Source organism: Heterocephalus glaber, unplaced genomic scaffold (genome assembly GCF_053883595.1).
Source record: "Heterocephalus glaber isolate CG9 unplaced genomic scaffold, H.glaber_assembly_v1.0 deba00000809, whole genome shotgun sequence".
NCBI classification, from domain to species: domain Eukaryota; kingdom Metazoa; phylum Chordata; class Mammalia; order Rodentia; family Bathyergidae; genus Heterocephalus; species Heterocephalus glaber.
This window is the reverse complement of record NW_028258163.1, coordinates 2816694-2831330: the sequence shown is the minus strand read 5'-3', so window position 1 is coordinate 2831330 and position 14637 is coordinate 2816694. Positions and strand designations below refer to the sequence as shown.

The 14637-nt window shown below is 45.3% G+C and overlaps 1 protein-coding gene and 1 pseudogene across 5 annotated transcripts in view; both read right to left on the bottom strand.

Annotated features, from left to right (window-relative positions):
* Pla2g4e (phospholipase A2 group IVE) overlaps positions 1-13737 on the bottom strand; it is an 86737-nt gene extending 73000 nt beyond the window's left edge. For 2 of the 5 annotated variants that reach the window (XM_021241761.2, XM_021241759.2), the window contains exons 1-2: positions 13545-13737; positions 1949-2172 (exon numbers count right to left, since the gene is read on the bottom strand). In XM_021241761.2, the coding sequence (XP_021097420.2) occupies positions 1949-2125 (177 nt within the window). In that variant the 5' untranslated portion in view covers positions 2126-2172; positions 13545-13737. Of the gene's footprint in view, positions 1-1948; positions 3389-3410; positions 3582-13544 lie in introns of those variants that run through there. The other 3 variants (XM_021241764.2, XM_013078450.3, XM_021241763.2) reach the window with 3 other exon arrangements.
* Positions 3757-5545, bottom strand: LOC106010785 (3-hydroxyisobutyryl-CoA hydrolase, mitochondrial pseudogene; annotated as a pseudogene).
* Positions 13738-14637: the final 900 nt, after the last annotated feature.

Here is a 14637-nt window from a genome sequence, read left to right as displayed (position 1 = left end):
AAATGAAAAAAGATTTGTAAGAGAAACTATTAAATATTAAATAAAATAAATATGATTTTATTCATATTAATATTAAATCATATTAATGAAATTAAATATTAAAATTCTACGTAAAACATTACACATCTTCCCATGGTTTTCTGTGTCCCAGCCGTGTGGCCTCTCTGCCCTGACTCAGCTGGGAAAAGACAAGGGGCCACAGGCACGGGCTCAGTCCTACATGCACCAGGTGTAGGGGTGATGGAGAAAGAGCAACTGCAGGGAGCCACACTGCGCCAGCTCAGATGCTCCGGGCAGCATGCTAAGTATATTCTCATGCCTCGCATAAATACTTCCCACAGACAGAGGCACTGAAGATCAACAAGGTCAGTGAATTCGGCTGAGGTAACCAGTGGACACACAGCAGAGCCGAAGCCCATCTGATTCCAAACCCGTGTAGGGAGCTGCCCTAAGGAGGCCACACCATTAGAGATACAGATGCTAAACCTCTGTGCTTTCATGGTGCCACCTCTAAGTGTGAGCAGGCAAAGACAGGTCCCTGACCTCCTTAGCGAGGCAGCAGACAGGGAGGTTGTCCTGATTTCCAGCTCCCCTTTACATAACATATGGAGAGTGGGCCTGGCTGGGGGTGGTGGCACACACCTGTGATCCTAGCTACTCGGGAGGCTGAAGCAGGAGGACCACACGTATAAAGCCAGCCTGGGAAAGACCTTGTCTCAAAATAAAATAATAAAAGGAGCCGGGGATGCAGCTCAGCTCACTTGCCTAGCATGTGTGAGGCCCCAGGTCCAATGCCCTCCTTAACCCCCACCCAAAACCATGGGCCTGGCTGACCAGACACAGAGACCTCTGGGAAGGAAGTGGCCCGAGGGAGAGGAGGGTGAGAGCCCTGACTGGATCTGGAGGACATACACTTAGGGCAGGGTGAGCTGGAGTGGGGCAGAGACTGGGGGAACAACACATCTCCAGCAGCTCTGAGTCCCCTACTCCACAGCCGTCAGCCTGGCCAAGGTGAGCAGGGTTCTCCTGAGGCCCACCCAGTGGCCCCTTACTACTTTGTGTGCTGGGCGCTAGGATGCCAGTGTGAGGTGGGACCTTGGGTTCAGGTAAGAGATAGACCCACCGAGCCAGGGGCCAGGGGAGGCAGACCCTGAGGTCTCTAGGAGGCAGAGGGACATCGTAAGTGGGCCGAAGAGCAAGGCCTTGGCCAGCGGAAGGAGGTGAGGCCCACCTTGCCGAGCTCGGCCGAGGGACACAGGAACACTGCCCCTCAGATAGTGGGTGGCTAACAGGAAGCCCATCCTGGGGAGAGGCAGGGGCAGATCTGGATGGCTGACTTCCTACAGATGCTGCTGGGTTTGCATCCCACTGAGTTTCCCAGAATTGTGTATTGAAGGTATCTCTGCTGTGCCTAGATTTGCAAGTGGAATCAAATCAGTGGACTGAACTCTCTCTGAGCCAAAAGTGTCTACACATACGACCCACTGTGCACCATGCTAGCCTCCACGGCCTGAGGACTGTCACGTGCCTGGCTCCCTGCTAGGTGCTTCCCATGTGCGTGAGCACATCCATTCTTCCCAGTATCACATTCCCAGAAAAACCTGCCATCGAAGATTGCCCATCAACACTGCTGTGTGACCTCGGAGAGCTCCCTAACTTCTCTGAGCCTGTTTCTTGATCAAATGCAGACACCAATCCCTAGCTGGGAGAGTATCAGGCATATAGAATGCACTCAATAAAAAGTCACTGCTATTGTCAACAGATCTGAGTGGAGAGGGGTACGGATAGGTAAGCAATGGGGGAAGAGGTGAAGGGGCTCCTCTAGACAGAGAGGGACTTGCACAAACACCATGGCTTCACTCTGCAGGAAAGCAGGTGATCTGATCAGAGTCATTGAAGTGGGGGTCAAATTTAGGGAGCCAGAGGCCCCCCAGGAATACAGATGTACCTGAGAGGTGCAAGGGGCCACGGGAAGCACAGGTGGGCGAGGGAGAGCCTCCAGGTCCTGTGTGTCTCCCCACTTGCTGTCTTCTTCATACCTTTGGGGGCTCCAAGGAAGAAGTGCATCAGTTCCCAGGTCACATTGGCTTCCCAAGACCAGCGGGTCCATTCCAGCCTCATCCATTCTGGGCTTGGGACAGTTGTGTGCAGCTCGGGATGGTGGCGTGGCTCCTGGGGATTTCAAGGGGTTTTTGTTAAGAAAGTGACAGAGATGCCATCAGGGTCCTGCTGAAGACAGACCAGATGAATTATTAAGGGGATGAAGGAGGCCAGAGCTTAGCTAAAGGAGTCGCCCTTTGGGGGATTTCAAACCACTGGGCCCAGCTTTGGTGGCATGAAAATCTTGAGTCGAGTGGAGGGAAACTCAGTCTAGGATGGTGCTGCCTCAGGCAGCCGGCAGGGAGGCTGCCCTGCGGGGCTGGGTCAGGAAAGCTCCTCCTCTGCTGCAGAAGCTATTTTTAAAAGGGCGAAACTCAATATGTCAGCATCTGCAGGGAGAGGGAGGGAGAAAGGCTGGGGGTGAAGTAGCGAGGCCAGGAGGCCCCAGGAGAGACTCGCGTGCGTTGCTGGAGAGTGACGCTACTGGCTTCTCTCCCTTGACACCCCAGACCTCTGTCTCAGGACTGAAAGTGAGCGCCTGGCCTTGGTTCCAGGTATGATGGTGGAGGCTAAGGGCCAGATAGAGCCTGATAATCTGTGCAGCCTCTTTTTTTTTTTTTTTTTTGAGGTGATGTGGAAGTTTACTCTTGTATTGCAAAGTTTCAGAAATCACAAGGTTAAGAGACACATAAGTAATGTCAGAAAACAGTAGTTTAAAAGCAAAGTTCTGAAAAAATATATGGTTCAATCAAAATGCCCTCGCCCTCGCTCTGTAATGACCAAGCAAGCCGTGTGAGCACTGCTCAGGAGTGTCACCTGTGTCTTAATTTACAAAACAGCCTCTGTTAGCAAATCCCCTTGCCTGTAATGGCAAGCTGTCAAGTGTTATATTTTTCCAAATACTTTTGAGTACATTTTTGTAAATGTACAATAAATTCTAGTTGTAATTACCTATGAGTTATTTACTTGAAGCAAATTTTTTCAACATTGTATGAATCAACATTTATGTAATTTCTTGAATTATTTAGGTCCAATTTGAGAGTTTTAAAAATATAAATGTAAACATGTCATAGCATCTTTATTCCAACTTTGTTCCTGAATTTTCTGAAAGAAAATTTAAGCAATGCCTCCTGGGCTGCATCTTCGAATCTGTAAGGAGGATGCAGGCTGTCACCTTGATGCCCTTTCATCCCTGCAGGATTTTTGTTCTCATATACCTAAAGTTCGCAGTTTCTCAGGGTTGGGTGGAAGTGCTATAACAAGTTACAGATAAACAATACACTGACCTTTAACATAGAAATTATTCTTACCTAGGACTTTAGGATGCTAAGCCTGGAACAACCTGAAGCTTCTTGCATACCTTAAAAAACACTTGTACCAATTACTGAAGGTTTTTTAAACTGCTTTTAACTTTTTATACAAAAGTTTAAATTACAAACAGCAGAGTGTGTCTTAGAGACTGGAGTTTATTAATCCCCCACTAGCAAATACTCCGCCTGACAAAAAATGATCCTTTCTCTCCACTAGAAGCCTTGCTGGTCAGGCCAAGGCTGACGTAATGTGTTGTAGACATGATTTCACAGACACATCTGTCTTTGCCCATGATTTCTCATGATTATAAAAGGAACTCATCTGGTAAAATAATTTACTGAAAAATATACTCAAAGAAAAGTTTATCGAGCATTTACACAGAATCCTCCCCCAAAATTCAAGATCTTTTTTATAATCTATACCCAAGTTTGTATTTAGCTTTCAGTACTGGTTTACATGTTGCTTAAACAAAGCTCCTAATTCAATTAGATATAACTACTTAATCTTCAGAGGCATTAGGATTTCCCCTTTTGGGGTTGGCAAACTTTCTCACAAGGATGAGACGGTCAAGATTTTAGGCTTTGCAGGTCATCCACGTCCTGCTGCCAGTACTCACTGCAGCCACTGACAACACGTAAGGAGAAGGTGCAGCTATGTTCCCATAAAGATTAATTTGAGCTATTACAATTTTCACATGTCATGAAGTATTAGTCTTGATTTCTTTCCCAACCATTTAAAAATAGAAAACCATGCCTAGTTTGCAGGCTAGATAAAAATGGACAGCAGGCCAGCTTTGGCCCACGTGCTATACTTTGCCAACCCTTGCTCCAAAATATGCAGTATTCTGAAAGAACAGTTACTTCAAAGAATCAAATCATTGCTTCCCAGTGGTTTAAAATAATCATCCAACACTTCATCAGTCACTTCTTTTAGGTCAGCTGGTTTCCACCTTGGACTCTGGTCTTTATCAATTAAAACAGCTCTAATGCCTTCATGAAAGTCGTGACGACTCATGAACTTCTGACTTAGCCAATATTCCATAGTGAATACTTCCTGCAAGGTCTTCGAGGCCCCCTCCGTGAGTTGCCTTAGTGTGATCTTTAAGGATGTTGGAGACATTTTATTAATCACCTGCAACTGTTCCAAGGCAAAAGGTGAACCATCTTGCTGTAAATTTTCAACAATCTCTTCCACAGTTTTGGCTGAAAAACACCTGTTTATTTTGTCCATATGTTGCGCGAGTAAAAGGTTTGTCTCGATCAATCTTGGACTCTGTATGGTAGGTTCCTAGGACTTCTGCAATGTTTTCTTTGGAAGGAGATTTCAAGGCTGACAAATCTTCCTCTAACATGCCCAACTTTTCAGAATCTACGAAGTGCGTGGCAATTCCTGCTCTGTATACATCCCTTCCTTTTAGTCTGAATCCTGTCAGTCCAAGGAAGTAACCCAGTTTTCCTTGAAGTCTTGGCAAGAAATAACCTCCACCCACATCAGGGAACAGTCCTATTCCTGTTTCTGGCATTGCAAAAAGAGACTCTTCAGTAGCCACTCGGAATTGTCCGTGAACTGAGACAGCAACTCCCAATGGCGTCGTTCAGCATATATTCTTCTCTGAAGAAATATCGGGGCAGCTCCTGTTCTGCCTTTGCAGCTTCTGAGATTACTTTATCTGTAGGCGAATGTGCCGACTCAAATGAAGAGTCAGTGTACTGAGGGACCCGGGCCTGTTTGGCGTCAGTACTCCCGCACAGCCTTTTCTTCCCAGCAGCACTTCTCCGGCTGCTTCAGGGCGCTTCCACGCTCTCGGGACGCCAGACTCAGCACGCCCCGCGACCCCACCGCGCCGTGGACCACTCTCAGCAGCTGAGGAGGTCGTCGCGACCCACGTCAGGCCCGCCCACCGCGGCACGCGCAGGCCGCCGGACACCGAGAACAAGTCCTCCCGGAGGCCAGAGCGGTCCAGGCCGGCTTTGCGCCAAGCGGAGCGGAGAGGCGGGGCCAGAATGGGGGGGGCTGTGCAGCCTCTTGTTTCAGCTGGCTTGCTTGCTTCCTTTCTTTTTCTTTTTCTTTTTCTTTGGAGTACCGGGGATTGAACCAAGGGCTTTTGCACTGAATACATACCCAGCCTTTCTTTTTTAAAAAAATTTGAATCAGAGTCTCATTGAATTGCTAGTTGCCCAGACTGAGCTCAAATTTGCAATGCTCCTGCCTCGGCCTCCCAGAGTGCTAGGATTATGGTTATGTGCAGTCACACCCAGCTCAGCCTTTTGTTTGGTTTGGTAGATGTAATGTCTGGCAGTTTAGAGAGTGCATCCTAGCTCTGTGTTAAAAACAAAAAATCAGAAATTGAAAACAAAAGCAAACCCTCTTTCTAGCCTGCTTACAACTGTTTTTAAAAGTTCATTTAAAGCCAGGCATTGTGGCGCAGGGGAGGCAGAGGCAAGAGAATCACCCCAAGTTCAAGGCCAGCCTGAATTACACGGTAAGACCCTTTGTCTCAAAAAAAAAAAAAATGTACATTTAAAATGTGCACCTTCCTCTTCCTGCTGGCTCTGAGCTATCCAGCATCCTCTTGAGTGAAGAACCTTCCTATCATTCCCCTGCCCCTTGAAAGATGCTCTTTCCTGAGGCTCCGATTGAACCACAGGCTGTCTGTGGGTTCAACAGCCCCACCAGAAGGCAGTCAATGTCCAGGTCCACCCCCAGAAGGACCAGCGGTGTGGCGTGGCAAATGTGCAAAGGCGTCGTTGCTCTGTCTGTGTTACTTGCAGGGGGCTGTCACTTGGATGATAACACTAATGGTGATAAGCACAGTCGACGTTCTCTAACGCACTTGCCCAATCCCCTTGAAAACCAAAAGCAAGCACTTTGCACTTCTCAAAACACTCTCACTTAAGTTGTCCGTTCTTCTGGCCTCATTTCCAGTGCTGGGAGTAAGGCAGAAGAAAAGGGAGCTGTGGTGGGATCCAAGTGCAGATGTGCCATAATATTTAACTTTTATCTTGCCACAAAGGAGAGAAGGAATTTAAAACTGGAAGAAAAAGTGTTCTGTGGATGGAGGTCTCTAATTTCCAAGTGCATTTGAAACTAGGCTTCTTTGAAGCCAAAGGGAGAGTTGTGTGCTAGACCCAGAGCCCTGGAGTTCTGGTGACCTTTCAGAGCCCTCGGTGAGCTGGGGGAGATGGCAGACAGGGCTGAGGATGGGAGACAAGTACCTCGTTCCACCCAGGGGTTCTCATTTCTCCAAATCTTGCCCTCTTTATACTTGAAAAATAAATGTAGAGATTGGAATTGGGGGGCTTCAGATCTATTAGGTGCATACTGTTGGGGCTAATGGAGGTGAAGGGAAGCCCTTTGCATCCCGCAGGGCCTAGGAGACAGGGCTGGGCCCTCATGCTCTGCGACAGACGTGGGGCTGCACTGGTGCTGGGCAGCCGGCCCAGGAGGTCCTCGGTGGTGGACCTGGCCTGGGCTAGGGGTGCTGGCTGGGGCTGGGGCCCGGAGAGGAAGAGCTGAGCTGGGGACAGTGCAGAGTGAGCAAAGAGCCAACTGGCTCCCTTTCCCGCCTCCCGGAGAGCCCTTCCCTCCACTCCTTCCTCCCTGCCCTCCAGAACCCACTCCTGCTTGGGTCATATGTCCCCATGCAGCCCAGGCTCCAGGGCTGCTCAAAGGTCAAAACTGCCTGGGGGTGACACTCACACTGCAGATCCTCGGGGCCTTAGAGGAGTGCAAGGAGCCCTTGTGTCATCCAGACTCGAGTCCCACAGGGTTTGAATGTGAATTTCCTTTAGCATCCCTCCCTCTGTATAATTTGCAATAACAATCGAACCCAAGGTCTTTGCATGGAGCTACATTTCCAACGCTGGGCTTGAACTTGGAATCCTCTTGCCTCAGCCTCCCAGAGTGTTGGGATTACAGACTTGTGTCACGATACCCAGTTTAGAAATATTTCTAAGGGATGTCTCCAGAGCTTGTCTAACTTATTTCCCTACAAAACTCACCTTCTACCTACTAAAAATAAGACAATCAAAAGAATTTCAACTCCACCCAAAACAACGACAGTATTCCAACAAGTGTTCTTCCACTGAGCACCATGTGATCAGAGTCCACCCCCAGCTCCAGGGCCCCCAGCCCCCGCTCTCCAAAAAGGAGAGGAGTAGGAGCACAGTCGGTCACTTGGTCACAGTTGGGAATCTTGGCAATGCTGGCCTGGGTGGGTTCAAGCAGCAATGTTCCTAACAGAAGCGCGTCCTGAGCTTAGATACACACACAACCAAACCTTTGTGACACACACCCACTGGAGGGCTCATCTTGCTGTGCTCATTTCCACTTGGATCCTCTTTCTGAGGTGGGTCTGTCTGAGCAAGGTGCCTGGCGTGTGACAGGGCTTGGTAGGTGTTGACAGCAAAGGAAGAATGGAAGAATTGGTAGAGGAAAGGAAAGAGGAAGAGAGGGAGGGAGGCAGGAAGAGGGGGGAGGAGAGAAAAGCAAGGCCAGGCAGGGATGATTTGCAGAGGTGACAGCAGCATTTCAGGGACAGCCAAGGAGGACAAAGGGAGCTGTTCCATCAAGGCACGGCGTACTTGTCCTCATCGGTGATTCTAACATTCATCTTTGAACTTCTCCCTTTTTTACAACCTTGGGGGAGTTTTAACTTCACTTTATTAAACATTTTTACGAGTACACTATTGAAGTTTTATCTGGAACATATTTTATGAAAAATACCTACAGCTGATTATAGGGAAGGAAAGTAGCTCTCGGGTGGGTAAAGGGAGGATGGACATTCTTACTTCATCCCAATTGTTTATAACAGGAAAGTATTTTTATAATTCTCAATAAAAGAGATAGAGGAAAAAGTATTTCTCTGAGCAAATCTAATCCAATTTAATTTCTTGATAAACTTTCAATAAAATAATATTTAACTGTTTCCTGTTTCTCCACTTATTCACTAAGATCAAGTCTTTTCCACACACCATGAAATTTCACCCATTGTAGCTTGCCCTTTGTGATTTTTCTTTTGTGGCTATTTCTTAACAACTCTAATTTTAACCAGGTCAAATTGGACAAAAGATTGATCATTTGTTTTTACTTACTCGATTTTTATTGCAAAATTTAAAAAAACATTGGTAAAGAAAAGACATTTCCCATGGCATGATTAAATGAGAAGATGCTTTGTTGCTTTGCTATATTAATATAATCATTTAGGACATGGGAATTCCTACAAATATAAAAAGAAAAGGCACCTTCGGCTTCCTTTTTTTTTTTTTTTGGCACCGGGGATCAAACTCGGGTCCTTGTGCTTAGCAGCAGATGGCGAAACCACTGAACTAAATCCCCGGCCCCAGCTCCCAGGCTCTTAAAGGAAAAATGTGCTACACTAAGAAGGCATCTTAATGAGAAAGAGAAAAAAGGCACATAGACAGTGGGTTGCCACACAGACCAGCAATATCATGCTGTTCTCTATAATGTCCCTTGGATTGGTGCTTACGTTAGCCAGCTTTCCAACACTGTGACAGAATAACTGAAGCAATCAACTTATGAAGAAGAAAGGTTTATTTTGGCTTATAGTTTAAGTCCATGGTCTCTTGGTTTTATTTCTTTGGGTCTGTGATGGTATAGGACATCATGATGGAGGGCAAGCTGAAGAAAGCTTTTTCACTTCATGATGGTCAGGAAGAAAAGAGAGAGACCAGAAGGGGCCCAGGGCCCGGCATCCCCTTAAGGGCACATTCCCCAACTACCTAACTTCCTTCCACTGAGCCCCACCTCCTAAATGTTCTACCACCTCCTAACAGCGCTGCAGGATGGGGACCAAGCTTTTAACACACAGGCATGGGGGACACTCACGGGCCAAGATACAGAGTTTCAAATTATAGTTTCTGGAATTAGCTCTTGTCACATTAACTACTGGGTAAAGGGTGAGGTGTGTTTCAGAGGCTGACGACTTACTTCACGAGTGTTCCTTCTACATGTAGACCTTCAATTTTAGGGACATGAATAAGAAAAACGTTTACATGGACCCGGGTTCGATCCCTGGTACCAAAAAAAAAATAATAAAGAAAGAAAAAGGTTTACAAATACAAAAAATTACACAAAACAATATTGTATGTTGTTTGCATGAACAATGGCTAGGGTTTTATATGTGAGAACTCTCTTGTCTAAAACATTTATATATAGCAGGAAAGGAGAACATGACGGAATATAGTTGGTGAGAGTTACTGAAAGAAATTAAATTGTTTCACGTTTATCCCAGAATGAGCTGAGACTGACTTGGTTTAAAAGAGAGTAGAGCCCCAAGGGACAGTAGCTGCCTGGGCTCAGGCAGGCTCTGCCCTAGATACCCCGGTTTCAAGGAACAAAAGCCCACTTCAGCTTTGTAAGTGGAGTAGCATGAAGCTGTAGTCCCCACAGCTGGGAGCCTAAGGCCAGCCTAGGCAAGATAATGAGACATTGTTTCCAAAAAATATTAATTTTGCTGAGCATCATAATGCACACCTGTAATCCCAGAATTCTGGGAGGCTGAGGTGGAAGGATGGCAAGTTCAAGCCCAGCCAGGACAATTCAGTGATTTAGCAAGACCCTATCTCAAAAAAAAAAAATTTTTTTAAGGGCTGGGGATATAGCTCAGTGGAAAGATCCTGGGTTTAATCCCCCGTAACACACACCACACACACACACACACCACACACACACACACAAAAATTGACTTTTGCTCTTAATTTACTTTGCTTTTAATTTGTGTTTGCATTTACTTTTGCTTCAAAGAAGGGGAATGAGGTTTACTCAAAAGGAGCTGACTGCCTGCAGCTGTTGTCCAGCATGTCCTTCCCAGGTCCGTGGAAAAGGCCCTGGGTGATATGAGGACAGACAGAAAGGCTGGGCTCGGCTTCCCAGATGATCCCTGATTCCACAGCGAATGGGGCGCACCCACCCAGGAGACGATGAGGGGTCAGATCGGGTTATCGGCAAGTTCCCCAGCTTTGTTGAGCTCTAGTTTCCTCAGTTACAAATCAGGAATAACAATGGTGCCGGCAGCCTCATGCGTGGAAGTGTGAGGAGTAAGCCCAGCCAATCGCAAGCCTCAGTGAGTTCGTCCCTTTCCTGCCGGACCTCCATCACAGAAAGCCCAACTTCAACAACCCGGCTGGATACCAGAGCTGATACCTACGAGCATTATAGCATATACACATGTCACAGCTCCTAAAATGACCTCAATAAAATGATCATTATTTTTACAAAAATAAGATATATTGTCCTTGTTGAATCCTGTGAAGGAGAGGGTGAACAGTTTGCTAGCTTTCCTTCAGCTTTAAGAGAGGTAGCACTCCTACTGGAAGAGAGATCCAAGATATATACAACCCCAAACTGAAGTGGATATCATACTGTCAGTTCCATGGGTTAGGAAGAAGCTAAGAAATGTCTCCATCCCTCATGATTGTCCTAGACACTTCCCAGGGAGCTTCCTGGGAACACCAGCTGCTTCTCCTCTCCGGTTGTTTCCCAGTGGGAGTCAGGCATCCAGGGAGGATTCCATTCCTCTTTACTCCACAGAGTGGCTAGTCTTGTAGTGCTTTATCTCAGTGGTCCCCAAATCACTTTGCTGAGAAATTAAATCCATCCATTCTTATGAGGAAATTTAAAGAATTCAGAGAATTGTGATGGGAAAATCTTTTGACTGGGATAACTTGCCCTTTATTTCATTGAGTCTCTCAGCAACATAGTGAACCCATCTGGGTGGTAAATAGATTCAAAGTCATGGAAAAAAGCAACCCAGAGATTATAATTAATTTTTATGCTTTTGCTATTGAAATAGATTCAGAAAATCAGTAATAGTCAAAGTGAGGTAGCCTTTACTTGTGTCCTTATAAATTAACATTGACATATGTCCCTTAAAAATCACAAAACAGGCAGGGGATTTAGCTCAGTGGTTTCGCCGCCTGCTGTGCAAGCGTAAGGACCCGAGTTCGATCCTCGGTACCAAAAAAAAAAAAAAATCACAAAACAACTCTTAAATAATGAGGGAAAAATCATTTGTTGTAAACAACAGATGAAGTGTTCATTCATAGAATAAGAGTTAGATGAACTGGACTGAAAGATAATTAATTCATGATTCTGATTGTTCCTTTCCTCAGAATTCTTTTTGGCAAAGATTAAATTATGCCAAATAGCTATCACTTTTATGACAACAAGAGTATCAAACTTGTTTCACTAAATACTTCCCTTCTCTTACAAATGCCTAAACAGGATTTTTCCATTTAACACTCTATCAATCCAGTTATGATTATGACATAATTTAGGAGAGCCAGTGTATCAAATATTAATATTTGTATAGTTACTAAAATATTTGATGATTTGATTCTGTAAAATTAAATATGGCATGCCATTTATAATATTAGAAAAGAGTATAAATAAAAAATTATTTGTCTATCCTTTGATGACATATTCTGAGGGGTAGTTATGGTAAGAAAATGCTCTTTAGAAGCACAGCATTTAAGCAAAACCTTTTACATTACACAGTACAGTGGTTTTCAGACTGTATTTATCCAAGTACTCCTTTCCAAACAAAGTATTAATTAGAAGCCAAATGGATAAAAAAGGTTTTTAAAAAAGAGATGTTTAAGAGCGGTAGCCCTTGGTACCCGCTACATCGCCAATTCTTAGGAGTTCATCACCAAGTTGGAAATGGGAACAGGCATCAGCCCAAGTGAGCATTTCCTCATTCCAGGGGCACACACATGCAGAAGTAGGGGGAAAGGCAGCCCAGGCAGATCAGCTGGACCTGCAGAGTCGACACCCTTTTGTACCCTGCCTCCCTGGCACTGCAAGCCCTGCAGAGAGCAGCCATAAGGCTGGTGCTAGAGGTGGGTCTGAGCCCAGAAGATGTGACCAGTATAAGCCACCTGCCCCCTGGGGTGTGGGGCCCATGGTGTGTGCTCTGCAAAGCTCTCCTAGCCTCTCTGCCAGAGTGGGTACAGGCAGACAGGCACAGACACTAGGGGGCCCCTGGCCAGTCTACCTAGACTGTCCAGCCATGGGCAAAGAGGGTAAGAGTAGAAGGAGGCTCAGTTTTCATCAGTGCTGTGCACCTAGAGCAGGGCAGTGCCAGGGGATAGACTGTCTGTATTTTAGCAGTGACACCACGTGGCACTGAGAGCAAACACAGAGGCAGCTGACAACTTGGCAGAGGTGGGGCAGGGGTGGGTGTCAAGTTGTCCTGAAATGGCACTTGGAGGGCAGGCAGACCAAGGAAGAGAGCAGCACTAAGAGATCTGAAGGGAAAGGGAGATTTATTTGATAGTTGGCAGGCCCAGTGGAAGTCACCTTCCAGAGTCTGAGACCCGTTCTAAGTTTGTTCTCGTATTTATCTGTTCTTTAGCCAGGGCGGGGGAGCAAGCAGAATTTTACAGAAGCAGAAGGGAGGGAGGTGGAGGTAAATGTTGTTTTCACAGTTTATCTTTAAGACATAGGGAGGCAGGCAGCTGTGTTTTAAAAGTTCATCTTCCAGGCACAGTGACCTTCGTGGGTTTAGCAGGAGGGGAAAGCCTTAGACTGTCAGCCTTGAGACTGTCAGTCTCTGCCAAGCTTTGAGACTGTCAGTCTCTGCTCTGTCTTTTATTTTTTCCATTTCAATCTCTCTTCAGAACTAATGGCCAAGACTCATCCTTGAAGTAGGAACTCGAAGTCAATTAGTTTCATAATTTAAGAGAACAGAATCACAATTGAACTCCAAGCTAGAAAGTGACTACACATCATTACACTATGGGCCATCATCACCCCCAGCAAAGGCAGGTTATGGAAAACACCAACGGGAAGCTGTGAAAACTCCCAACTTGGACGAGTACCCCGCTTCCCAGAGAAGACAGAGCCAGGCTGCTCGCCCTTTCTCTGGAAGAGAAGGCTCTTCCTCCTGCTGCAGCCCGAGCCCCAGCCAGACACCCCGACGATCAGCAGATTAGTCAGGGCTCTCTGTTGCAGGTAACAAGAATGGAACTAGACAAGCTTACCCATAAAAAGCAACTTATTAGCTGGGGATTTAGCTCAGTGATTCCACCACCTGCCTCGCAAGCACAAGGTCCAGAGTTCGATTCCCAGCATCAAAAAAAAAAAAAAAAAAAAGCAACTTATTGCCTCACCTTGCTGGGAAAGATGCAGTACCAACTCTCAGAATTAATGAAGTGGAGAGGCTGGAAAGTTGAGGGAAGATGAACCTGGAATCGGAAGCAGCCAGCACTGTCCTGCTCCCGTCTGCAAGCCCAGTGTCGAGAGGCGGTTTGTTCAGCAGGCAATTTTATCTTAGGAAAGGGCTCTGATCAGCAATATCCAGTGCCAGGGAGATGACACACTGAGAAACGCCAGACCTGGTCACGCCCTCTCCCTGAGGCCACTGGGCAGGAGTCCTCACAGCCAGTGATCAGAGCACTCATTTGCCAGGCACCAATCCAAGGTTGCTTTGCCCACTATGCCCCTGCTTATACCCCCAACCTTTTTTCAAAATGGCTTTATTTTTGTCACTGATACACTGATGCAATTTTATCATTTTGTTTAGTTTCTTAAATATTACCTAAGCTTTTGTTAAAGATGTTTACAATATATATATGTTTACATTTAAGAAATATGACACATATTGTTGTTCTCTGCAAACATAATTCTTTTTCAATATATTTTTCTACTTTGTTTTATACATAAATAACTTTAATCTACAAAATCGTAAATAAAACCATCAACTCTTAAGGTCAAGAAATATACACAAAATTTGGAGTTTGAGGAAAGTGTTTTCTTTGATTGTCTAAATAATATGCAGTATTTGCTGTATTTATTGTCAGTCAAATACTTATCACAAGTTCTCACTGGCTTCTAACTTGTTCTGACAAAAAGACTTTTCAGTTTAATTGGCAAAGATGCCACATACTGTATTTGAAAAGTCAAAGTAGTTGAAAGCCAATTTTTTTTAATGGCAGAGAATGTGGCTATTTAAACTGGTAAATCTTACTAAAATTATTCAGGTATCTGAACAAAAAGAAATGCTACTGAAGAGTGAATTCTTGTACCATCATTTAAATAGCATCTAACAAAATTTAAAATTTAAGAAACAGTAAAATCTGATTAAATCCCTATTAGTTTTTCCAAAAAAAAATTTCACTGAGATTCTATTACAGAAAGAGAACCAATTCTATCGTAAATTTTCTAAAATTTATTCTGGAATGATCACTTTGATGAGTTAAAACT